Genomic DNA, 25,993 nt, shown 5'->3' with positions numbered 1-25,993 from the left:
AACAGCATCAGCACAAGAAAGGGTGGCACTGAGGACAAAGAGATGGGAAGAGGTGACAGACCTCATTGGTTGTCATGGTTTGATGTGGAGGGGGGGGTGGTTCTGGTGGCAGGAGAGGGGTTTTGCTCCCTGCGACCTCCCCGGTTTTGGAACCAGGTTAGGCTTAGTTCTGGCCACCAGATCAGACTGCCATCCCCCTTGGGGTTGAGCCAATCAGCGCCTCTGTGAATTGCCCTATTTAAGTCGGGACAAAGGAACTGGAAAAGGTGCTTTGCCCAGGATCGAGCAGAGAAGGGAGGAGGGCACTGCCCCCGCTCCCTGGCTCCCGGCCGGGCAGCTGCCTGCGTCGGGCCGGCGCCGCCCACGGAGAATGGTGGCGGCGGAGCCAGCTGGGGAACTCGGGGGCACCCCACTCCCGGGGTGCCCACTGGGCTGAGTTCACCTGGAGAGGACTGAGATCTGAGAGAAACAGCTGCATCGACAGCAGGTCAGTGAGGATGGAGCGGGAGGAGGTGTGCCGGAGCCGAGTTTCCTCTGCGGCTGATGGTGAGATAGCAGGCGGCCCCCCTGCAACCAGGACGGCCTCGGCGGAGCAGAGACCCACTCGCAGCCCGTGGGGAGAAGATGCCTGAGCCTGAGGATGCTCGTGTTGGGGTGCACGACAAGGCAGAGAGGCATCTGGAGTCTGCGTGATGACCCACGCCGGAGCGAGTGGCTACAACTCCCTAAGTACCCGAGACTGTGGTAAAGCCCACACCGGAGCAATCTGTGGGGAAGGATTGTTTCCAGTGGGCTGGACTCACGCTGGAGAAGTTTGTGGATTTTTCCTCGTGGGTAGGGGATCCATTGGAGCAGGGGAAAAGGGTGTAAGGACTCCTCCTCCTTTAAGAAAGAAGCAGCAGTAACAGCACGGAATGAACTGACCTGCACTCCCCCAGTCCCTGCCCCCTGTGCTGCTGGGGGGAGGAGGTAGAGCCGGGAGGAAAAGGAAAGGGGGGGGGAAGGTGTCGGTTTTAAGATCTGGTTTTGTTTCTTTCTGTCCTCTCGAGTAATCGGTTTTGTTTCCCTTTGTCCTTCTAAGTAATCATTAATAAACTGTTTTGCTTTGAGAAAGCCCTGTCTGTTTTGCCCAGGACCATGGTTGGTGGGTGCTCCCTCTGTTCTTGTCTCAACCCACAGTCCCTTTGGTTTTTTTTCTCTCCTCTCCACTTTACTGGAGAAGGAGAGACTGTGTGAGTTTTAGTTGCTGGATCAGCCTAAAACCACGACATCGGGAAAGGATGGGAACTCCTTCAGTGACTATAGCTGCATACTGGCAAATCTTAGTCTGGTTACTTGCAGTATTAGATTAAAACCACGTAGCTGTAGCTGATTTAGTGTCCCTTGCCTTCTAGCCCACTGTTCCAGCGGTCACTTATGTCCTCAAAGGAAGAACACCCAATCCTGTGAGTCAGCTCCTGAACTGCATCCATATATACAAAATGAGTGCTGTGGACAAACTTCCATTTCGAAGGAGGAAAGGAGACAGGAAACTACAAAACACGTTATAAGTGGAAAGGGAAGCTTTTCCTATCATTGTCAGATCCATTTTAGGAAGCTGTTGCTTTCCCTGTCTTTTGTTGCTACCCAAGCAGTTATTCAACCCCTCTGATCTTTAATTCCTTGTTTTTCTGATGATAACCACAAGATATTTGGACTTAAGTCATGAATGAAAAATGTCACTGTAAGAAAAATGTAAAGAAATTACAACAACATGTTAGAAAACAGATATCTTTAGATTTAAAATCAGCTAGTAACACATGGTTAGCGATGTAAGATGAACTGAAACTTAATATACCTGTAACATCTTAGCTGATTCATTCAAGAAATCCTCCACGCTCTGATTTTCAGGGTTAAATTTGTTAAGCTGTTGGACTATTATTGCAATATGTTTTCCATGGCTGACCATCTTCACCATGGAGAATCCTATAAATATAGTAAATCATTAATTTTTCATGCCTCCTTCAGTTGTAGCGTAATGTATGTTGATAGGCTCATAGAGAAGATATGCTGCAGTAATGTAAAAGAGAACATTTAGGACAAGCTTTCAAAATCACAGTTACTCAGAACAGTTAAAAAGAGAAATGAGAATACAGTACAAACATCAATAAAATAGAAGACACAATTACATATTTCTTATTCTGAAAACGTCTCAAAAGATCCTTGGAATGATACCCCAAATGGTTTCTGTATCAGGTTATTAGACGGAATATAATTAAAGATAATACTCGAGCAAAAGCATGAAATTTTGCGTGTGCTACACAGATCCTATTTAACACATTGCTCTTCCCAGTGAGACGCAACTGAAAGCAAAATTTTAGTCTTAAATCTTACTACATGTTGCTATTAACAGCCTGTTTTTCCAAAACCACAAAAGAATAGGAAGAGAGAGGAATTATAAGGAAGCAATGAGACAGTGCTGGCCAGCAAGCTGGGCAGCAATCACAACACGTGGTTAGTCTGGGCCACCACCAAGGTTTTTAAAGGCACAGCAGTTGGGTACAGTATCGTAACATTTCTAGTTACAGTGTTTTTGTAGTTTGCCTTTCAGCACTACCATACTCAATAATAATTGCCTATAAAAAGAGTTTGTTTGTGATTATGCTCAATATAGGCATTTAGTTACCTGTGATTATGCTCAATATAGGCATTTAGTTGGACTAAGACAAAAAGTTCAATTAAAAAAAAAAATGTCCAGCAAAACACAGCTGGTTCATGACAAGGGATGGCAAATAAAAAAAGAGGTGCTACTGTGTCTCTGTCACAGGGAGAATCACCGTTTCTCCACTCCTCTGAGAATCATCATCTGTTTCCCTGTACCTGCCAATGTTTTTACACTCACCAGGGATTTTGGACAGAGACAGAAATACCTCTGTACTCATTCAGGCTGAATCATAATTCAGGCTCCAACAGCTCTACCAGTGACAAATATTTTTTCTTCTGGTATATTAGAAATAAGTTTTGAGTTCTCATGCTCTGTACGTGCTGATATTCAGACCTTCTGTCCAAATAATGATCATTAAAACCAAAAATTGGAATACGAAAACTAAGACATAGAGTAACACCTTGAGAACTCTGGACATACAGTGGTTCTTAATAGAAGGAACTTCACTTGTGATTTTATTTAAACAAACTGCCACTATTATCATCAATGTTTTAAAACATACACACCAGGAACAAAACACTTTGTGCTATGACATGCACCCTGATTTCGACATGGCCATTTAGGAGAATATTCTAATTGTTAAGTACAAAAATAATAAAAAAATTATACTATATAAAAACTGGTAGAAATTTTATTTCATTATCAGACGTAGAATTTCAGTTAAAGGAAGTAAGAACCTGACCTAGCCATATTTTACAATGGGGCTTGGAGATCTTTTGAAAGCAATTACATAGGATAAGACTGGCCACAATTGTAGGGACTGGCTTCAATAACCTGAAACATTCCTTCAGGTTTTACATTTGCTCCTACGTTCCTAGCCTAGAAAGACTGCAAATGCATTTCCTCTGATGAAAGCCCTCCTTCCTAAAAAGAGGGCTGAAGTAAGCCTCCCTGCAAAATTCAGTCAGATCAAGTAGCTGCTGCTCAAAATGGAATACGTGTTTCTCTCAGCTGTGTGCTAGAAAAAGCCACGGAACACAGGGTACAATTGTCCCAGTGGTTTCATCCTGCCATTTTCATTTACTCTGGACTTTTCCGCATCGCTGACTGTCACCTGAGCATAGCGGAGAGCAGTTCTGGGCACAGGCCTTCTTTTCAGCAGATTCCTCTCCTAAGGCAGCAAAGCATCAGGTGGAAAACATTTATCCTGAGCAGCTATAGCCTGGATCTTATGTTTATTTTTAATTTGCATATATTTCAATGTTTTGCATACCTACACGTATTTTACTTGACACAGTATTGTTAATGCAATGTCTCGTGGAACGCTACGACGAAATATTCATTGTACAAAGCCTTCTGCAAGTAACTTACACCGTATTTACGAGGTAAGTAAGCCAAAGGGCACCGAGGCTGGCTGCTCGCCGGAAACCACAACAATTAGCAAAAGCTCTGAGAGCAAAGCCCAACGATCCTGTCCACAGCACAAAGCAGACCTCCGCCGCCGCCGCCGCCGCCTGAGGTAAACACGCGAGCGCGCAGCAGCCCCCGCCCCGCCGGCGACCCCGCCGGAGCCCGGCCCCGCCCGGCCCCGTACCTGGCCGCCCCGCCGGAGCCCGGCGCCCCTCTCAGCGCGGCGGGACCCTCCGACCGCAGAGACCGCGACGCGACCGCCGTTGCTACGGGGCGCAGGGGCTGCTGGGAGATGTAGTTGTCCCGCGCGCCCGCCTTCGTCTGGCGGAACGGCCCGATCGGGGGCAAAGAACTACCCGGGCGGGAGGAAAGATGGCGGCGTTTGTTTGGCGCCGTTGCCGAGCAACTCGTTCCGCCTTCCCTCGATTTTCGTGCTCGCGGGCGGCTGTACACCAGTCAGCCCATCACCGCGCACTCGGGTAGGGCTGACTGTCACACGCAGAGGGTCTCTCTCCCGAAGCGGACACGCTCAGCCTCGCCCGCGGAGAAGACTACAAATCCCGGCATCCACCGGGCCACGGCGCGCTGCACCGCGCCCCCGGCTGCGGGGCGTGGCATGCTGGGGCACGTAGTCTCTCCGCCCCCTTCCCGGGTTACGCAAATAAGCAGCGAGGGGGCGGGGCGAGCCCTCCGCGGGGCCGTCCCTGACCGTCACCCGATTGGTCGCGGGAGGCAGCGGGGCGGGAGAGCGTGGGCCCGCCCCTGCGCATGCGCGGGGGGTGGGCGCCGCTGCCGGCCGCGCAATGTTTTGGGGGCTGTCAGCGAGGCGCGCAGCCCTCGGTGCGGGCGGCCGGTCCCTGCGCTGAGGGGAGCGAGCGCGGCGGCCTCTGCCCTGAGGAGGAGCGGAGGCGGCGGCAGTGACGACGACCCGGCGGAGCCTCCCGGCGAGGGGCAGGGCTTGTCCCGGTCCCCCGAGCGGCGCGGGCGGGGAGCCGGCAGCCCCAGTGGCAGCGGCAGGCGGCGGCGGGGTGGCGGCGGCCGCGGTGATGATGAACAGGTTCCGAAAGTGGCTCTATAAACCCAAGGTAAGTTGTGGGGAGCGGCCGGCGCCGGGCAGCTCGGGGGCGCCGGGCTGCCGCTGCCCGCCGGCACCTCGTCTCGCCTTCCCTCGGGGTCACCCTCACGCCGCGGTTGGGAAGTTGAGGCGCGGAGCCGGGCGCGGCGCTGGCGGCCGCGGGTCGGTTCGCGCTGGTGCCTCAGCCGGGGGCCGCCGGCCGCGGAGGGGGCGTGAGGTGGGCGCGGAGCGGGGTTCGGTCCGTTCGCTGTCGGACGGGTCCCGCCGGGTGCCGGGCACGGTCTGTGGCGGTTCCGCCGGGGAAAGGCGGCGGGGGCGGCGGAGCGGGCGGTCGGCTCGTACGGCGTGCGCGCAGCGGAGCGGCTCGCTCGCTGCGGGGGGAGAGATGACAAAGCAGAGCGTGTGCCGCGGCGCCCGCTGGACCGGGCGAGAGCACGGCCCGCCGCACCTCCCCCCCCCCCCCCCGCCACGCAGGGGGCTCTCCCCGGCCCCGGCGGCGCTCCCGGGCAGCCTGCGGAGCGGCGGGCGGCGCGGCGCAGCGCGGATGCGGCTCTGCCGTGAGCCCCGGGCCGTTCTTCGGGGCCGAGCCCCGGGCGGCTGCTCGCTGTGAGGTGCGTGTAGCCCGGACCGGGAGAGAGGCGGTTCTGCTGCGAGTGCCATCTGCGTGCACCTGGGAACTTCTTAAGTTAAAAAAAAAAAAAAATAGTTGAATGCTGTTCTGTAGGTGTAAATTTTTTGCTCTTTTCTTCGTGTTTTGGAATTCTTGGAAGGAGTCCAAGAATCATAGCTTGCTTTGTAATGAAATTATCATCTTCTGGCGTGAGTTAAATAACAACTGTCTGGAGAGTGATCTTGTCTCGCATGTGATATTCGGGTTGTATATGAAGGGCACTACTGGTTTTGAACGACTACAGCATCCTTTTTCTGTCCAGGCATTACAGCAGTCAGTATAGTGATTCACTTCATAAAGTACTCGGTTTAATTTTTGACCCTGCTTGTCACTACCACCCATTTTTTCTTACGTTTTAATTTCAGTAATAGTGTTAAGCCTCATTTTGGTAAATCTTCCATGCACACAGTCCTTTTGCCTGAACTACAGCCAATATGCTGCGATTTAGGGGAAAAAGAAAAATCGAGGTGATAACTGCAAAATAGAAGGTCAGATTATGCTGGCTTTATGGATTTTGTATGTAGTCATAACCCTCGTGAGTACTGTTGAAGAGCACATACTTGTCTGATGTTTCTGCTAATAACGGAAAGAAATATAATTTATAGATTAAGTAACTGAAATTACAGTAACAAATGACAGGTGGCTTTCAACAAACTTTGTTATTTGTGTTTCACACCAAGGAACAACTGAGAGAGAAACAGTTAATTAACCGAAAGAAATATTGGTAATCTTAATTGCAGAAGAAATAATTGCAAATACAGCTTTTGTCACTATTTTTTAATAAAAACTAGTTAGTTTTCACACTAATTTTCTTTCTAATGGAGATTTCATCTTTTTATCATAAAACTTACTTTATTAAGATACCATTCCTTCATTGTACGCTGGATGTTCAGCATCCGAGGTCTCTATCAAATAGTGTATAAATCAGTAACATCTATTGCTGTTAGTTTAAAACCTGCACCCTGTCCTTTTTGTTGTGTGTTTATATTTTCTTTGCAAATAGTTTTTGTTAGTTTCAGTAGTAGCTTTCTACATAATTTTTGTACTTGTATTCAGAGTGGGCTACTGGCGAATTGTAATAGCGTATGTTCCTTCAGAAACAGGCATTTTTTTCTGATGTGCCTATTGAATTGGTATGGATAATATAAACTAAATACACAGAATTTTGCATAGCACTTTTTTGGGAGAAAGTAAGATAGAGGAGCTCACACTTAGAGATTGTAACTTTTCTGGTTATACTACTTGCTTTTCTATTTTGTCAAGGAATACTTAGGATTCCTTCCCCTAAAGTGAGTGAGTTCCACAGTCTATTTGGAAATGGTTTTGAATATAATATATTTTTAAGATTACTTTTTTGAATATTTATTCAAAATGGGGACCATCACAACTAGCGACTTATGTTGCTTAGTTATAATCCTCTGTCAGGTATTTCAGATGCCAGGTACGTTTTATCTGTTAGATTTTGCTACTACCAATGATGGGAGGGCTGCTTCTGAAATATTCCAGATCCTACTGTCATATAATATGACTTCTGCATGGCAGCAGATTTTGATGGTACTGTGCGTTTGGCCTACAGCTTTGATTAATATTCGGAGATACTTTTGAAGGTAAGGGGGGGATGACATCACAGTGCAGCAAATTCAGAGGGATAGCCCTTTTAGAAACCTGGATGTCAAGTTTAGCTTAATCCCAGGGGAACATTTCATAATTGTTCCTAAAAAGAAAAAAAACGAACCACCAACCCCCAAATATGCAAATCAATTCAGCTTAATCTTTGTAAATGGGAGAGAGAGAAGGAAGTGGGATAGAACAGATGCTGTTTAACAAGATGGAATTACAGAACTATCAGGATAATCATCAAGTTACTGTAAGATGCAGGGACCTGCATCTAGGCAGCGATATTTAGTTGTAACTGCATCTCTGAACATACTGAGGATGGGAGAGAAAATGTGGGTATAGGAAGTGGCAAGTCTTGACTGAAGTCACGATCATGTCACGAGAACAGCACCACTTTCCTAGATCCCTGTGCGGCCGGTGCTCTTCCTGTCCAGCCCTATTCTCCAGGTATGCTGATGTACCGGATTTTAATAACCCTGATCAAATGCGGTGGCGGCAGTAACCAGAGCATGAAATAAATAGCAGTGACGTGATCCGTATAGCTGGTAGGACGCAGACTTTTAACTGATGTATTAGGGCTGGAGCAGAGAGGAGATTGTTTCTGGCCTCCTGTGCCACATCAATTTTTATTTGATTTTTTAAATGTTGCCTGTAAGATGTGTCTTCTTTTTGGGGACTGCGGATTCAATGCGTTAAGTTTTTGGAGGGAAGGTTGGTGTTTGCTTTTGAACCGGGAGAAAAGCAGAGGAGTGATTTGAAGCAATAGTGTTCTTGAATTGCTGCACACTCATGGAACAGTAGTTAACTCTGTTTGACCTCCTCAGGACACTGCGGACTTCCCAGGCACTGCCACCTTTCTGAGGCAAAAGATGATTCCTTCTAAATCAAAATATTTGTCTGTATGCACAGATGTAATAGAAATCTTTCCTGTCACTTCAGGGAGTTTCTTATCTTGTGCCTTCTGCTGCCGGAGCATTCCACAGGTGTCAGGTCAGAACCTCCTCCCAGGCGGATCTGAGCAGCCTGCAAAAATACAGAACTGAACTGATCCGTACCATACAGAACTGGTTTTGCAGAGTTTTGAAATGCTTTTGGTATCCAAAGTCTTCAGAATAATTTCTGTGAATGTTGCTGCTTAAATCTAGAGATTAGCTTGAAAAAAGCATGGGTAACTGGCTCACTGGGGTAACTCTTTTGAATTGAGCTTGAGTTCATTGATGTTTTGAAAGAACTGGTTAGTATTTGACAAGGGAAAAAAAAGTCTGACTCTAACCACAACTTCAAGATGTTTTAAATCTATTTGCATAATGGACTGAAATGTCTGCAGCGTATGTTTATTTTTCATATTTTTATTTATTTTAATAATGTTGTTTATTTTGTTTTTCCATCTATGAATCTGAATAAATTTTTACCCGGGGAACAAAAGCCAAGGAATATGTTTTTTCATGAGGCCTTACCTTCTTTTTTGATATCTATTTCAGTTGTGCATTCACTAACCTAATTTTTTGTTCCTAGTTTCTTTTACACAGTGAAAGAATGCAAACTTCTTGTGGTAAATGTTGAAGAATTTCTTATGTTCCTATAATTCCCACAAAATTCATAGACACTGGTAGTAAAGATGCTGCTTTGTCCTAGTTAAATGGTGCTCACAAGGCTTGCATGAGCCTGGAGGTTTTGAATGATTTTTTTTTTAACACCCTCTCCAAGATTGGCCAAGGTACAGCTGTGCCATTAGTGTCTCTTTTGAATAAAAGACTCGGTATTTCCCATGGAGATGTGAAGACAGGTCTATGGAAATAGCCCCAACTTGTAGCTAGGAGTGAAGGCTTACTGACAAGTAGGTACTCAGCAGACCTCTCACATGCTTCAGAGGTTTTGCATCTTCTCCCCCTGGAGTGCTTGGATATGCTGAGAATTGTGGTTGCTATCTTCCTGGGTGTTTGTTTGGAAATACTTTTCATTGGTTTCTTTTTTAAATCTGATTATTACTTTCTGCAGCTGGATTAGCAGATCCATCCTCAAGACAAGAGGTTCTTGCTTCCTGTTAATGTGTTTCGGCAACGGTGCTCTCTGATCAGAAATAACATTTAGGGATAAGTGGAATGGCTGGTACTTGGAAAAGGCCTGTTTCTGTGTTTGTGCGTAGTGCCTTTCTGTAAGTTTTTTTAAGGGCTTTTTTACTAAGCTATGTTCTGTGAAAGTAAGCCATAGCTAGTAATAATTATTGCTAATAATAGTTGTTAAAGGACTTTGAAGAAAAGGTAGATGTGCTAATTTTAAAAAAGCCTTTTAAAAAGGCCTTTTAAAAAAGATAGTAAATGAGTATCTTGGAAGAACACATGGAAGTAAGAGGAAGAGAGAGCATTCCTAGGGGATCAAGAGCAATCCCCCAAAGTAGGAAAATAAGCCAATTGCAAAAAAATTTAATCAAATGACCTCTAGGAGCTTCTACATTACTTTACACAAGAAGTGTTTTAAAAAAGTTGTAGGTGAGTGTTGAACATTGGAAGCTGCACATAAGGTAATCTTTCTCAGCAGTGTTGTCAGGATTGCTCAGTGGCAGAGCTGACTCAAAGTAAAAAGATGGGAAATACAAGAGGAAATAGTCTAAACGGATTTTTTCTTGAGGAAAAGAGCAAATATTTGTGGGGGATAAAACTGGTTGTAAGTAGAAAGAAGAAGGGGTCCTTCAAGATTAATAGAAGTTTGAACTTTAGAAGAACTGAAGATCATAAAAGTGACACAGTTGACTGTGCTTAACGTACTGCAAAGGGAGGATTCTTTTAATTGGTGTTTTGATGGATGGAAATGGTCAGAAATGAAAAAGGATGAAGCTACTGGAGTAGGCAAGTGAATATTGAGACTAGTTTTGGGAGAGTGAATGAAAAAGGAAGAAGTATTTTACAGTGATAGGTAGAAAGCAGTTCGCATCTTATTTTAATTACAATTTTCAGATCTTAAAATCTGAAGGGTGTGCTTCAGTGAATTCAGTCTGGGGAAAAATGTCTTAGAGGAAACTACTTAAATGAAGAGTGAAAGAGGAGGTAAATGCTGTTTGTAGCATAAAGCTTCTTTTTAATGGTGCCATACAGTAACCAAAGCCTTTGGGAACAGCAGTTTGGGGAAAAAAAAGCACTCCTTATTTTAATGCAGTATTTATATTAACATCTAATGACTTGCAAAGACAGAAGAATGAGGAGTTTTTCTTATTTGGGGAAACAGCAGTTACTGGGTTTTTGGAAGTCTTTGCTATTTTCATGATCAGCTCTTTAATCTCCATTATCTGCTTAATTATTCTTGTTGCTACTGTCTAATCAGAGGCTGCAGCTATTGAACCCCGTGAATCAGTATTAGTGGTAACAATCCTGAGCAAGGTGACTTAAAGTCATCACACGCATTCCGTTTTAGAGTTTTGCATACTGAATTGCTTCCTTTTAGAAGCACCACCCAGTGGTTTGAACACAAGTGTGGAACCCTTACGGTTCTTTGTGGTTTCATTCTAGCTCTGCAGCTGACTGAAGATAATTCCCCGCAGTCATATTGTTTCTTAGCCTTGATGTTACCTGTATCCGAAACGGGGAAGTGGGTATTGCAGCTGTCTAAGAGAATTACTTGGCTGTTCTTAATTACTCTCATGCAAGAGAGATACCTACACCTTGCAAGGTTACTTTTGATGTGGATTACTGTGAGCAGAGTCACAGGATATCAGATCAAAGGTCCATCTAGCCTGGTGTGATGTCTGGTGGTGATCTCTTTCTCTGTGTTCTGTGAGAGATGCCTAGGGAGAAAAGATGACATGAATAATAACTGATATTTCCCCTTGGCTTTTTTTTTTAAACTTATGATAGTCTGCAGTATAGGAGTTTGCTGAACTGCAGATTGTACCCTCATAATTCAATAACTTGCCAACATTTTTGCTTAAAATGTCTAGTAATTTTTCAATTAGTTTATACTTCTGGTCTCCATAATGACTACTGGCTTCTCAGTGCTTCAAGCCAAGTTTCATTCTAATGAGCTAAGCGTTTTCTTTATACACTTTTTCAAGCAGCCACTGGTATGACCTAATGTGTCCCTTGTCCCGCAGACTATCTTCTGCTTTTTCTCTTGGAGACTTGATTTGGATGTTTAGATTCTGTTGTTCTCCCCCCACATGGTATTTACCAGGATTTAGAAAAAACCCCAATTTTTTAAAGATCACAGTGCAGTCTTCCTAGGATGTTTAGAAGAATGGCAAAACAAATAAACCAAAAAACCCAAACCTCAACGAAAATGCCCTGTGTGTTGGACGACAGAAGAATATTTTCTTACTGAACTAACTGAAAAATCAACAGTGCAAATACTTCAGATGTGCTTCATTTAACTGCTTTAATAGTTCAGATGATCTACTTTCATGGCAGTTGCGCTAGCAGCATTCATTTAAATGCATTCAGTAAAACTATTTTTAAATAATGATGTTAAAAATAAATTAATTGAAGGCTGAGTTTGTTTGTTTGGCTCATATTTGGAGACTGACCAACCTTCATCATGCATGTGAAAGAGCAAGTTTCTCAAGCTTGGTCATTTTACTGGAGGATGCTGCTAGATTGGAGTCTTTCTTACCTATTCTCAGCTGAGTGTTTGCTTTTATCTTGAAAGTACAAAATATTCTAGCTCTTTATTATAGCTAAAATTGCAAGCTGGAGATGGTTGGTATAATGGCTGTATGTTTTCTGCTTGCGCTTAGAAGTGAATTGCTGCATTCCATGCTAGCTGAAGCTGTTGAATACTGTAAACTCGAGCTGTCCCTAAGTCAGCTAAAGCAGAGCACTTAACCTGTGTCTGATGGATAGCTCAGTGTAATAGAATATCTTTTTTCTCTGAGGCAGTGTCAGCTGCCTGCTGTTTGAAAACAGGTGAGTGACAAAAGTTGTTATGTGTTTGTTATAGAGGTTTAGGTATAGGAAAGAGTTGAGTTTTGGGAGAGATGGGATGTTTGGACAACTTAAAGATACAGCCTTCCTGTCTCAGTATACCTTGCTGCTATAGCTGGAAGGTCTTGCTCTTATTTATTTATTTTGATGATGTGTGTTAGACTTTATTGCATGCTGTCTGCGTATTTCTGTCCTACCCTGCAGGTGGTAGGATTTTTCCCTCTTGTCTCCCCAGTAGTCAGTGACTGTTTTGCAGTCCTTCCTCAAGCCTTTAGCCTGGCAATTCTTCTTGATCCTTCTGAATCCCATCCATGGTGGTTCTTACTCCGATTCCTCTACATTCACCACCCTCTCCTCCCTGTAGTATTAATGATTTTGATCCTGTTTAGCAATAACATTCCCTGAAAAGCTGATTGGCAGGAACTATGTTGTGAAAGGAAATAGGATTCTGCAGTGAGGCTGTGGAAGTGGGTAACAATATACAGCAAGGATGGTTGACCTCTGAGAGTGTCATGGAGGGACTGCCTCTGCTTTGCTCTGTCTTTGTAGGCCATAAGCTCGTTTTTCTTTTCTCTCGCAGAGCCTTTGTCCACACTCGTAGCTGTTCAGAATGAGTAACGTGAGAGTAAGCATCGTGTCAGCTCCCTGTACACCACACCGGGTGAACGAATGAAAGGAAAGCAAGCGGGGAAAAGGATGCTGAAGGGGAGACGAGTGAAGAAGATAGGGTGGAACAAAATGCTTGGCATAAAAATGTAAGAAAAATAGTTTGAGGGAGGAAGAAAGGGAGGATTACTTTCCTGCTCTTTCAAAATGCATGCTCTTTATTTTCAAATGGGGCACAGGTTCATTTAAATTGGGGTGATGTTTATGCTGGAATGTGTTAATTCCTGCCATTGACTGGTGCTTTGATCTCTGAGAATTGTCGGTGGTTGAAGCTAAACCAACCGGATGCTCAGGGTGTTCTGCATTTCTGCTTTGCATTCTTCCAATTCTCACTTTCCTTGTAAACCTTTTAATGTAGGAAACATTTCCTGACATGCTGAAGTTCATCAGATGTTCCAAAACCCAGTTTATTCAGGTCATTTTCCCGCCTTGAAAGGAGATGAGCATGAAAGGGGTCTTGCATGTTTGTAAGTGAATTTTGTATGTTTGTCGTCTAGGAAACTTTTTCAGGAACGGTACAGGCTATCATATCAGTGCCTCTTTGTCTAAGTCTGTTTTTGTAAGCATCTGTCTCCTGGCAGAAATTTCACCTTGCTGTCTTCATCCAGTTGCTGGAGTTTGTGCTCTTACCATACAAATAAGAAAGTATCAGCATGCTTCCTATAAAACCCTCTAAATCCTCTCAAAGCACTGTCTACTTTTACTTTATTTTCAAGATTCATAGATATAGAGTGCCTGCACTGCTGAACACATTATTTAATGTTTTTTAAATGTATATTTTTATAAAATTAGAGCAGTATTCCTGATCTAGATGACAGATCAAGTATACAAAAATATCTTGATGCAGTTGAAATGTCATTTCATGGTGCCAGATGGATGGAAGCCCTTATAGAATAATGAAGAGTTAATATGATGTAAGGAGTAGGAAAAAAAAAAATCTAAAGGGCCACCAAACAACAGGTGTTGACTGTAGTTTTACTGTATTTTGATATTTTTTTTTGCTGTTTTGTCTAAACAGTTGATTGAGTATATTTGAGGAAAGTAAAGATATATTTTCTCAGTTAATCAGCCACAATATTTCCTGTGACAATTAGTTTCTTTAAGAAAGCCTTAGCTTTAGGCTGTATCTATTTTTCAGTTGACAACTTCTTTTCCAATTGAACTTTGAGAGTCACTGTTTGGCACTTTCATAGTAGCCAGTGCTATGTGGAGTTGACAACAAGAAACCAGTAGGTTAATATTAAAGTAACTCATGCCTCTGAATTCTAAAGTATTTTTAGACGTGGAACTGGGATGCAACTTTTTAAAAAATTAATGCATCTTTAAAAAGCCATGACATGCTTTTCTGTATAAAAAATTAAAAGAATTTTTTACTCTACATGAGAAATGTTCAGTTAATTTCTTGATGTAATATGTGTATATCAATCTATATGTACATATGCATACATACATCTATATAAACTACTGTTTTGATGTTAACAAATGTAGGTGAGTCGAAGGTTCCTGGTTGCTTTTGTTTTCTATGTGAAATAAAGAGGTAGTCTGTTTAAATTCAGTTGTCTTGATTGAGGCTTAATATTTTTGATTAGTTTAGAAAAAATGTGTATCTGATAGACATTAATTCATGCTCTTTGAAAAAAGAGAAAACTGATTAAGACTGTCATTAACTCTTCAGGGGCACTCATGAAGTATGATTTATATGTGACAGCCTTTCTCCTGGAAGCGCTAGTTTTTATGTAAGAAGACTAAGTGCATTTTTTTGCTTAAGCCCAGAGTAATTTGTTATCAGCCAGGCCAGGCAATGAAATGCTGTGAGATTGGTTCCTACTCTTTTGTAGTTACTTCTCTCTCCCTCTCTGCGCCTGTGTGTTGTGTGTGGTCCAAAACTTGTGTGTCATCTGTGCGTCTTTCAAATACAAACAGTTTTTCTTCCTAGCTTTCAAATGGGGGACTGAGGCATGAAGGTGAGATGAGGTTATTCAGTGCCCTTAAATGTAAACTAATAGCCAAAATAGCCAGAAAAGCTTAATTTGAGAGTTTTTTGACCATTTTATTCCTCTTTTGCCATTTCTCTCTGCCCATGATTTTATGAGATTATTTTTCCTTTTAGGTTACACTACAGTAACACTTTACAGCTGAAGCAGTGGACCAGATTGTCTGTACTTTGCTATTCAGAGACTGGAGTGCAACTTACTGTTGCCATATGTTAAGATTCACTGTCCAGCTCTTGCTTACAAATGAGAACATATGGGGAAATAGGTAATGGTGATTTTCAGTTGTTAATTAGTCATGTTTAAACCAATGCCTCACTAACCATGCCTCCAGTCTGTTCAGTCTCTTTCTCATCTCCCGTGTGGTAAAATCGCTGGTGTATGTTGACATGCAAAGCTTTCGGGGGGTGGGGGTGGGAGTTTTTTCTTTCTACTGAAACGCTTCTGTAATTTGGAGGGTAGGGCATGTCTTCCAAGTCAATAACTGTCCCTGAGTCACAGAATCACACAATGTTAGGGATTGGAAGGGACCTCAAAGGATCATCTAGTCCAATCCCCCTGCCAGAGCAGGACCACCTAGATCAGATCACACAAGAACACGTCTAGTCCTAAGTGCAGAGTACAGAATATCCGTTTCATTGAGGTGGTGTATTATGCTTACAGATGCTATGTTTTGTTTGGTTTGTGTAAAATAGAGTTGATGGGATAAATGCTGTGTAATAAAATAGGAGTTAGAAGTGTCTCTTAAATACGGATGTCTGTGGTGTATATAGGTTTTACAGTGCTGGATAAAAGATTGATCAGTAGTGACTCAACCTTTGAACCTGTTTGCTTCAAACTCTTCTGATAGAGTGTGAGTCTGTTTTATAGCTACCTCATATCACAGCTCTGGTTACTTAACTCTGTTACTATATACTGTTTATGACTCCCTGCGCTTATCCGGCAACTTTTCTACTAGAATGACATGAATCTTCTATCAAGTACTGTAAGATATGGTCCAATGTGTTAGTGCAGTAGTGAATGCCTACAGAGCAAAGGGAAATGTGTTCACAGTATATGAAACCTATCAAGAATCTTCGTGCACTCCCCTTGTGAATTTTAGGTCAACCAAGGGAGTACAGATCTGGAGTGCAGTGCTTCAGCTTCTGGCCATGTGCTCCTGTCCTAACTCCCTGCTGTTACTATTGGAAATTGTGTGGTTGCTGTGTGTTGGATGAGCTTTCTAACACGTGTGGAAACTTAGTCACTCGGTTTATATAATTTTTTCAGAGTTAGTTGCCAGCTTAGTGAGAGGAGAGGGGCAGTATGAACTCCTCTTTTGGTGACAACATGGTCTTCATATTGCCTTGTACCAACTATGGAGTTGCATCTTCAGTGTCTTGTAGTGCATGTGTCTTATGTTATATTGGTAATACAAATAATGGTAAAATGAAATCCTAATCCACATTGTACCTAGCGCTCTTACTTGTGTAGGAGAGATGTTAATTCCTCTAATGCAGAGGGCAGTCTGAAACCCAAGTGAAGTTACATGGGACTAAGAGTTGGACTTCTGATTCAATTTTTACTGTAAAACAGGCTCACCCAAAGTTATTTTTTAGGTGAGGTTAAGGTGCAGACCTTGCACAAAATGTTAATGCAAGTAACCTTGAAGTGACAAAGGCACATACAGCATTTGCCGGAAGCAAAACTGCAGAAAGAGTGAGGCAAGACAGTGAGCTACATAAAGGGCAAGGTTTTCGTTCTTAAACTACTTGATCCTTTGAGCCAGCTGTTCTTACCAAAAGGACTTGTGAAGGTATTTGGTTAATGCTCTGTTGTGTGTTTGGCATATCTGCTCTCTGTTTCAAATTCAGTATATGAATTGTCAAACCTAAAACTTGCTGATTTGGGGCTTGGACCCAGTAGAGTGAAGGATCAGCTAATGATACTATTTCAGCATTAAAAAAAAACCCCTAACTTCAAAGCCTTTAAAAGCCTTTCCTCTATTTAATTTTCATCAATGGCAGTATTGTCAGATAATGTAACATTTTTCACTGTGTGCTTGCTGGAATGAGATTGAAAAAGCTGTAAGAAAGAGAAGTACAAATTCTTGGTAAACTTAATTTTAGCCGAAAGCTTTGTGGTTGTTTTGTCTGCACTTTGCTTACTTGAAAGCTAGCAAATAAAACGCTTGCAATGCTAAATACAAAAGTAAGATCTGGGTTACACAAGTAGAGGTACTCTCTTTATTTTGTAGATTCCCACTCCCCAAGAGTAAAGCACTATCGGCACAAGCCACTGCATTCTGCACTGAGAGAGCTTTATAGTGGTGTTGAGAAGTCACAAAAAGCTAAAAGCTTTGTTATTTTTGAGGAGCTGCTCTGAAAGCAGGAGAAGTTTCTTCTAGGGAGGTTATTTGCTTAAGCAACTTGAAAGCAGTATGGTTGATGATACTACAGTATGTGTTTCCATATCTATGGGTCTCCTTTCCCCACTTTGCTGTCCATTAGATCCATGTGGAGCAATTAAGTATTTTGTATCTTAGATGCTGGAAAAAGGCAACATTATAGAGAAGTGCTGCCTTCCTAGATGTTATTCCCACTCACAACACCTTCTGTTGGTGGGGAAAATAATTTTTTTGATTCATATCACCTCTCTGTCTGGATAAAACAAGATGTTAGAGGAAGCCTTGTCTTAACCTGCCTTCAAAATTGTTTTCAAATACTAATTAGTTCTGAAAAATCAATGAGTGATTTCCTGAGGAGTGAGGGGATTGAATAGAAGCTGTCTATAAGCAGTGTTGGAGCACCCTCTGCAGCCTCATAATAATATTTAAATGAGCTTTGTACATTTCTGGTGATAAATTAGTGGTATGAATATCCAAAAAGGAAAATTAAGTATCTAGGTGCTTTATACTGTTCTACAGGCCCATCAAAGTACAATGGTAGAGCCTTAGGGAAAATAATTTATTAGCATGTTGTAGACCTTTTGTCTATTTTCCTACTGTACCTCTCCTGAAAAGAAAACTCTCAGCGGTTGCTGTAGGTTCGCTGTGGTTCGGGCTGAAAAGTAAAGAATAGCATGTCCAATGGGAATTGCGTGAAAATCAGTTGTGAATGATAGGCAAATTATAATGCTGTTTAATAAACAGGGAAGAAAAGCTTAAAAAGTATTCCCCTGTTGAATTACTAGTTTACTGCCTTATTGATTACAAGTTCCCATGATTTGGTAACCTGTGAGTCATTTGAGAGCTCCACGTTCAGCAACAGACTAATCACTGGTGTCATACTGGGACACTGGTTCAGGTCAGATTGGGAAAGCCTGTGGTCAAGTGTATTTCCAATGCTGTGGGCTATTTGCAAACATCTGGGTTCCTTCTAATCTGCTGTTGAACAGCCTGACCTTCCTTGATTTATGAGCCACACTAGGTTGCGTAACAATGTGTTGTGAGGCATTCATGGCTGCGCTGCTGAGCCATGAACAACTTGTGATTTGTTTTCGTAGGTGAATGTTGTTCTTCACGTATGAGAGTAATTTATTTTTTTTCCATAATGTGTTTTTAAATCAATGATATTGTATATACCAGGATCATGTCAAGCCTTCTTTGTGTTTCTTTTTTTGTGTATCTTTAAATGATTCATTTAAAATATTCTAACAATAACTAATGATAACTAATGAAGCACTTGAGAATTTTGTCTACTGTGTCTGTGTAGAATTTCCTGGCTTTGGGTGATGCTATTATATTGTACCTGTCTGTACATTGTAGATAGATTTGCAGCTGTGCAGAACATCACAGAATTGTAGAAGGGGTGAGCTTGGAAGCGACCTGTGGAGACTGTCTAGTCCATCCTGGTTTCTCAGGACCATATCTAGTCAGGTTTTGAATGCTCCCAAGGATGGAGACTCCACAGACACTCTAGGCAACCCGTGCCAGTGCTCAGTCACCCTTACAGTGAAAAAATGTTTCCTGATGTTCCAATAGGATTTTCTGTATTTCAGTTTGAATCTACTACCTCTTTTGCTCTCACTGGATATTGCTAAGACAAGTCTGTTTCAGTCTTTACTCTCTCTCTTCAGATATTTATACACATTGATAAGATCCACTCTGAGCCTTCTCTTCTCCAGTCTGAACAGTTGCAGCTCTGTCTGAGTATGGCAAAAGTTCCAAGGTGTGAATCTTGGGCCCTTTAACTGGACTCCCTCCAGTATGTTCATGCCTGTCTTGTACTGGGAAGCCTTGAACTGGACACAGCACTCTGGATACTGACTAGAAAGGAAGGATCATCTCTCTCAACCCACTTTACCTAATGCAGCCCAGGATGCTGTTGGCTTTCTTTGCTACAAGGACTCATTGCCAGCCTATGCTTCAAATTTAGCAAAAATGGTTTTCACCATCTCTTTGGACAGTCTATTGCTCTTCCTCCATAATTAGTTCCCTTCCAACTCTCAATGCCAATCACTTTTTTCCTGCAAATTTATCTCGTTTCTTCCACTTTTAATCTCAGAGACATAGGAAATAAATCTACTTCCTAACCTTTTCCATACCAGAATGGTGACGTTTGTTGTTTTGTTTTGTGTGCTTAGGGTTTTTTTTCCCACCTCCCTGCCCTAAATGGCCTTTTTTAATAAATACTTTTATGGGCTGTGTTTTTTGAAACCTCTTATTCTTGCTTCTTTTCTACTCCTTCTCTAGTTTGCGATGGAGATATTCTATAAAGCTCGATAGGCAGGGCTCCAACTAAGACGGCAAGAGTGTGGTATGGACTAAAATGCATGTCTCGAGTAGCTTACATGTGATCTTGTTTTTAGTGGTGTTATGACATGGTCTTACATTCGGTTGATGGTATGTTGTAATTGGCTGATCCTTCTTTGCATTCCTCATTCATTGGAACCTGTTCTTCAGGAGTAGTTTCCACTTTGCAGTGTTGTAGAGTATCATCCTATTGCTTTTGGATCGTGTCTGTTAAGACAGTGAACTTGATGTGAGGATGCAGTTGACCCCATCTTACAGCAGCTGTGACTGTTTCTCACTCTCTGCCTTGGTCCCTCTGCTTCCCCAGCTGTGACTTTGGCATTTGTTGGAGCCCTTGCTGAGCTGACTCGGACTAGAAGAAAACAGTTTGGGGATGTATAAGGGGACCTGAACTGACCTCTTTTCCACACTCCTTCCTGGCCCTTGGAAAGCTTTTTGGTGGTTTTTGATTGTTGTCTTGTTTTTTTCCTTTCCAGATGTACTGATTAAATCAGTTTGACAGTGAAAGGCCAGATAAGCTGTAGTCTCCTGCAAGAACCGAATAGTAGCCAGCCAGGTATGCAGGAATGGGGGAGGAGGATTCAGAGAAATGGGATTACTCTTGGCAACAGCAAGTCGTTAAAGTTCATCAGTCAAATTGAGTCAGTTTATTCAAATGTAAATTCTTTTCCTGCTTTCCGAAGCATTCAATGCAATTCGCATATAAGCAGACTGTATCTACGCTTCATTTTTAGAAGTTGTGTAGAACGGGGCCCATGGCAGCTCTTGAAACATGCTCAGATTTTAACAGCAAATCGTGTGTACTTTAAAGTTACACAAGAAGTTAAACAGTCTTTATCTCAGGGACACTTTATCTAGACTGCGTTCCTTTAGTTTGTTAATAAGAAGGTCACATGGGTCAGTGTGAAGAGTTTTAGTAAGGTAAAGAGGTGGTTCTTCTGTCTTTACCAGACCAGTCTTGTGGTAGAAGGGAGATGAACTGACCTCTGGCCTTAATGGAAGAAAATCATGTCAGTAGTTTATTAATTTACAGTCCTTTCCAAGCTTAGAAATTTATGCTTTGTGTGTGTCTCCCCTTATATCTTTCTAAGCTTCTCTGAATCCTTCTTGCTTCCTCATCTCAGTAAAATAGGTTGTTTTTTTTTACTTTGGTTCTTGGTGGTCCTAGTGTTCCCTGCTCTTCCATGAGGTGTTTGTCTCATTCCTTAAGTATTCCAAGGGAAACTTTATTTGATACTACTGGTATGAATAATATTTAATTTTTAATGTTTTATTTGATAGGTATGTGTTTATTTCAATATCAGAAATGTACCTTTTTCAGCACTTAAGTTTCTTGTTAGAGTCAACTTGTTAGTACTCCTCTGTTGTAATATTGGAGAAATGAACGTTTCCAAGCCTATGGGTTCATGGAATTCTTACAAAGCATAATTAAAACCTTCGCACTCTTACATATTGAGTGAGATTGCCTCATGCCAAAAGCAGATGATGAATGAAGATCTGAGAGATACCCTAAATACACATGAAGTAACTAAAGCTGTTGAATGAGGCAGTACAATTAATATATTTTCTTTTCAGAAATTACAGAAAATAAAAAGGCCAATATTTTTCAGATCAGGTTTTGGCAGATAACTTCATATTCAGTGACGAATATGTGATAATCAGACCATACACCTTGCAAAAGTGTTGATTCTGTTTGATTCTAAGTCTTCTTGCTAGGTCTATGTGTGGGTGCATGGTGTGGATTTAGGCTGGATTTTTTTATGATGAACATGAGGAAATAGCTGCTTTTTTTTACTTAGAAGCTTTGACTTCGGATACTTTGAATAAAGCTGTATTTGCTGATTTAGTTTGTGGTCTGATTTGACTTCTAAAATATCTGTTTGCGCATCCTGAAGATTTTTGTTTTCATGAGAAGTTGGATAAGCTTTAGGCTATTTTTAGAAAGTTTCTAAAGAGAAAGTTTTTCCTGAAGAGAAAGTTATGGCTTGTTTTCCATAGTAAAAGTAGCCGGAATTCAGAGTGGAGTTATTTATTCTTATGAATTATTGCAGTAGAGTTTTCCAGAAGGTACCCATAAGCTGATGAAGGAATGTAAGAATTGAGCCTTTTTGTAGGTAGTTCCTTTAGAGATGTTTGCATAGGAAGAGAGCTGAGAGCAGGGTTGCTGCTGCCGCTGCCAGTCTCCTGGTTAATGTCTGTGTGCTGCTGCCACAGAGCACACCTTGAACAGTCCTATTTTCTAAGACCATAAAGCTTTAGAACAAAAGTATATTGACTTTTTCCTGTCTTTTCCATTTGCAGACAGTCTGAGAGTATTTGCAATTACGTGGACTTTACAAGAGCTGCAGGGAGGGAGGAATATTGCCTCCTTTTCTGAAGGGAAGAGATATAGCAAAGCCATTCAAAGTCTAACTTCAGCTTAGTTGAAGCTGGTCTGCTTCCCACATCAAGGAGGTGAAAGACACTTCTGCGGGAGACAGTCTGTAGCATCTGCAGTTAGTTTTTAGTGTGACTTGCCACCTAAAAGAGCTCTTCTCTCCTGTTCTCTCTGCTGGCTCCTAAGCAGGGTAAGTCTCGTCCCTGCAAGTCTAGCTTCTGTGAATGCTCCTCTTGGAATTCCTGTAGTGAGCTGAGGAATCTACTCTCAGCATTTGAAGTAGTATTATTTTCTCCATTAGAGATACTTCTGGATTTTGAACATAAGACAATTATTTTATTTAAAATATTAGAGGTGTTGGAGAATGGAAATGGATCATAGCAATCAGTTAAAAGTTTGTATATGCTATATAGGATTCCTTCAGTTTCTGACCTTTCCTAAAGTCATGTTCTTCTGTAAGAAAAAATTCAAATAAGTCTGAAAGACACTAGAGGACACTGACAATACTGATCATGTTATTTGAGTCTGTTTTTCTCTTCTGACTTTGTCCTTTTATCTCATGAGAACAGCATCAGCTACCCTGAATCTTTGTTTTACAGGTATTATGGCTTCCAAGAATAAAAAGAAAAGATTTGTTAGAAGAGCTTTTTTAGAAGATTTGCCTCATTTTTAGAAGATTTGCCTCAGCTTGGTTTATGTTTGAGTGCTTTCATACAGCTTTTGTAAATGGAATTTTTGCTGGTGCTAGAATGCTGCTAATGGTAGCAACTGCTGCAAGGTGAAATCCTATTACTGTCTCAGAAAATTCACACTTTTTGTGGCTTATTTTTTGTTTGAAGACTGGAAGATATTGCATCTCTTTAAGGTAACTCATTGGTTTAGTTGGATGGTTGGACAACAACCAACTTTCCAGGATTAGAATATTGCATTTTAAACATAATACTTAAAATATATTTTGGCATTTAATTTTGCAGGTATTAGGTGTAATTTTGTTGGTAATTTTTGTCATGTCTGCAGAGAAAGTTTAAGGAAGGATCATTATCTCTGTTTTCTGTTTATATGTCTTGTTTCTCACCTGAACTACAGTATTGCAGCATGGTTGAAGTTCGAAGGGACCTTGGGAGATCATCTGATCTCCCCTCTGCTCAAATAGGGCCATCTAGACCCTGTTGCCTGGGGCTTTGTCCAGACAGCTTTTGAGTATCTCCAAGGATGGAGACCCTACAACCTCTCTTGGCAACCTGTGCCAGTGCTTGGTCACACTCATAGTAAAACAGTGCTTCCCAGTGTTCAGAGGGAACCTTCTGTGTTTCAGTTTGTACCAGTTGCCTCTGGTCTTGTCAGTGGGCACCAATGGAAAGAGTCTGGCTCCATCCGTTTTGCACTCTCCCTTCAGGTATTCATATATGTTGATAAGTCAGGGCTGAACAGTCCCTTCTCTCATAGGAGAGGTGCTTCAGTCCATTCATCACCTTAGGCCTTTCATTGGACTTTCTCCATTATCTCCATGTCTGCCTTGTACTGGGGAGCGCAGAGCTGGATGCAGTGCTCCAGATGTGGCCTCACCAGTGCTGAGTAGAGGGGAGGTATGACCTCTCCTTGACTTGCTGGCAATGCTTTGTCTAATGTAGCCCAGGCTACCATATGCTTTCTTTGCTGCAAGGCACATTGCTGGCTTATGTTCCATTTGCTGTCCACCAGGACCCCAGGTCCTTTTCTGTGCATGGCAACACAACCTCCTGATGTATCAGCCACTCTTTGCAGTTTTGTGTCATCAACAAACTTGCTGAGGTTACACACTGCCTTGTTATCCACATTATGAATGAAGATGTTAATCAGGACTGGACCCAGTAATGACCTCTGGGGTACACCTGTAGTTACTGGCCTCCAACTAGGCTGTCCCACTGATCATTACCCCCTGGGCCTGGCTGCTCAGCCAGTCTTCAATTCATCTCACTGCTCATCTCTAGGCCGTACATCGACAGCTTGTTTATGAGGAACTTGTGGGAGATAGTGTTGAAGGCCTTACTGAAGTCCAGGTAGACAATATCCACTGTGCTCCCCTTGTTGATCAGGCCAGTCACTTCATTGTAGGAGTTAATTGAGTTGGTCAAGCATGACTTCCCTTTGGTGAATTTGTGCTGACTACTTCTGGTGGTTTTTTTGGTTTTCATACGCCTGGAAGTGGTTTCCAGGATTAGCTGCTCCATCATTAAATTAAAAAGGTTTGTGGCAGATTGCTCTTAATACCAGGAACTAGCCAAAGTAACTTTTTTGAGGAAGTTTGTTAGGGCTATCAGGCCCCATTCAGCATGCTCTTGATTGTCATCCTGGAGCTCTCAGCAGAGGAAAGGGATCATTGTAGTATGGCTTACGTTATAGCATGAATGTTGAGTTGGTGTGGCTTAAAGTAGTTACCAGCATTTTGTTGGGCTGCTCCTGACATTTCTAGTCCTCAATATTTTAATTTCCATTGCCTGTGCCAGTTTGGCTAAAGCTAGCAAGGGTCTACCAATCTACAGCAGTAACCTTTTGATCATCGTCTGTGTAGACGAATGTGATGTAAAAGGCACTTGTACACATGGCCAGTTCAAGACTCCTGCATAGTTTAGGCCTTTTTCTAAAACCAAAATGACCCAAAGTTGTCGTGATTTCAACATTTTTACACTACTTTGTATCCGTGTATTTAACTTGTATGCCTCGAGGTAAAATAACCACGGTAGGGAATAACTGAAACTGTGCCAAGTGGCTGGATTAGCCTCTCTTGTATCCTCACTGTCTTGCTCTTCTGAACATCAGCAATGTTTGAGTTTTAACTGATGTTTCTAGCAGCTTTTCCTAAAGAATTGATGAGCTCAAGCAAAAAGTCTTACGCGAATGGGACACAAAGCTTGAGTTACAGTTTGAATTAGTAGCATGGTAAGGCAGAGCCCTCAATTTGTCATATGAAAAATGGAGAGATTTCCCTCTTAGATCTGAGTTAATCTGATTACAGAGTACTAATCACAAATTTGAATACCGATGAGCGTTGCTTCACTTAAGCTTTTCCCTTCCATAAATTTAAGGTAAAATGTAGTTCTGTTTTTTTGCTTTAGGTATGTCTTATCTACCTTGTTCAGGAGTTTAATTTTCTCCTGAACTACTTTGAAATGTTCAGATCAGCCCTTGTTAATAAATTTAGTTTCTTTAGGAATCATGACCTATTCCTTGCTTCCAACAAGACTAGATTTGCCTTAGTTTAGCACTAAATTGTGCTAAACAATTGAAACAATACGTATTTATTCAGGGTGATGTCCTGGTCCTCTTCCAAGTCAAAGGGAACTCTGTCATTCACTTCACTGGAGGTAAGACTTCATATCCAGCTTTTGGAAGGTATTACCTGGGCTAAGACTTTGAGATATAGATCTTAATTTTTTTTTTCTGACTAAACTCCAATGTGACTAGGAAAAGATCAGTAACAGAACATAATGTCTGGAAATGTAGTTATAGTAATAACTTATCTTTTCCTGTACTTGGACATAGGCATCTGTAGCTAATGTTTTCTTTATTTAAAAAAAAAAAAGACGTGATCTACCTGCCCTGTGTCTGAGTTTTGGTAGCTTTTCCATCCCTTATGTGGCATTCATCTCACAGCTCATAGGAGACTTGGTGCAGCTATTTGAAGTATTTTGCAGTTTACCAATTTTGTAGCATCAGCTAGAGTTGCTGTGATGTGCAGAAACAGATTCTCCAAACTGTGGCAGTAAGATCAAACAGCTTCTATTCTTCTCAAAGGTGTTTTCTAATAATTGCCCATGTGAATCCCCTTAGGTAATTAGTCTCCAATATAGAAATTTATAAAATCACTTAGTACACAAACTGAATGCACATCTTAAGTGGAGATCACCAAGTGTTGACAACC

At 42.0% G+C, this 25,993-nt stretch overlaps 2 protein-coding genes across 2 annotated transcripts in view; one reads left to right on the top strand and one right to left on the bottom strand.

Annotated features, from left to right (window-relative positions):
* The window catches only part of CFAP99 (cilia and flagella associated protein 99), a 60,604-nt gene extending 58,647 nt beyond the window's left edge, over positions 1 to 1,957 (bottom strand). The window contains exon 1 of the mRNA XM_086612037.1: positions 1,838 to 1,957. Within this exon, the coding sequence (XP_086468163.1) occupies positions 1,838 to 1,957 (120 nt within the window). The remainder of the gene's footprint in view (positions 1 to 1,837) is intronic.
* Positions 1,958 to 5,107: 3,150 nt separating this feature from the next.
* The window catches only part of ZFYVE28 (zinc finger FYVE-type containing 28), a 155,864-nt gene continuing 134,978 nt past the window's right edge, over positions 5,108 to 25,993 (top strand). Inside the window, exon 1 of the mRNA XM_086611727.1 lies at positions 5,108 to 5,139. The gene's annotated coding sequence lies outside the window, so the exon portion shown is untranslated. The remainder of the gene's footprint in view (positions 5,140 to 25,993) is intronic.

The sequence above is a fragment of the Tauraco erythrolophus genome, chromosome 5 (assembly GCF_009769465.1).
Source record: "Tauraco erythrolophus isolate bTauEry1 chromosome 5, bTauEry1.pri, whole genome shotgun sequence".
Taxonomy (NCBI): Eukaryota; Metazoa; Chordata; class Aves; order Musophagiformes; family Musophagidae; genus Tauraco; species Tauraco erythrolophus.
This window is presented reverse-complemented; position numbering and strand designations above follow the sequence as displayed.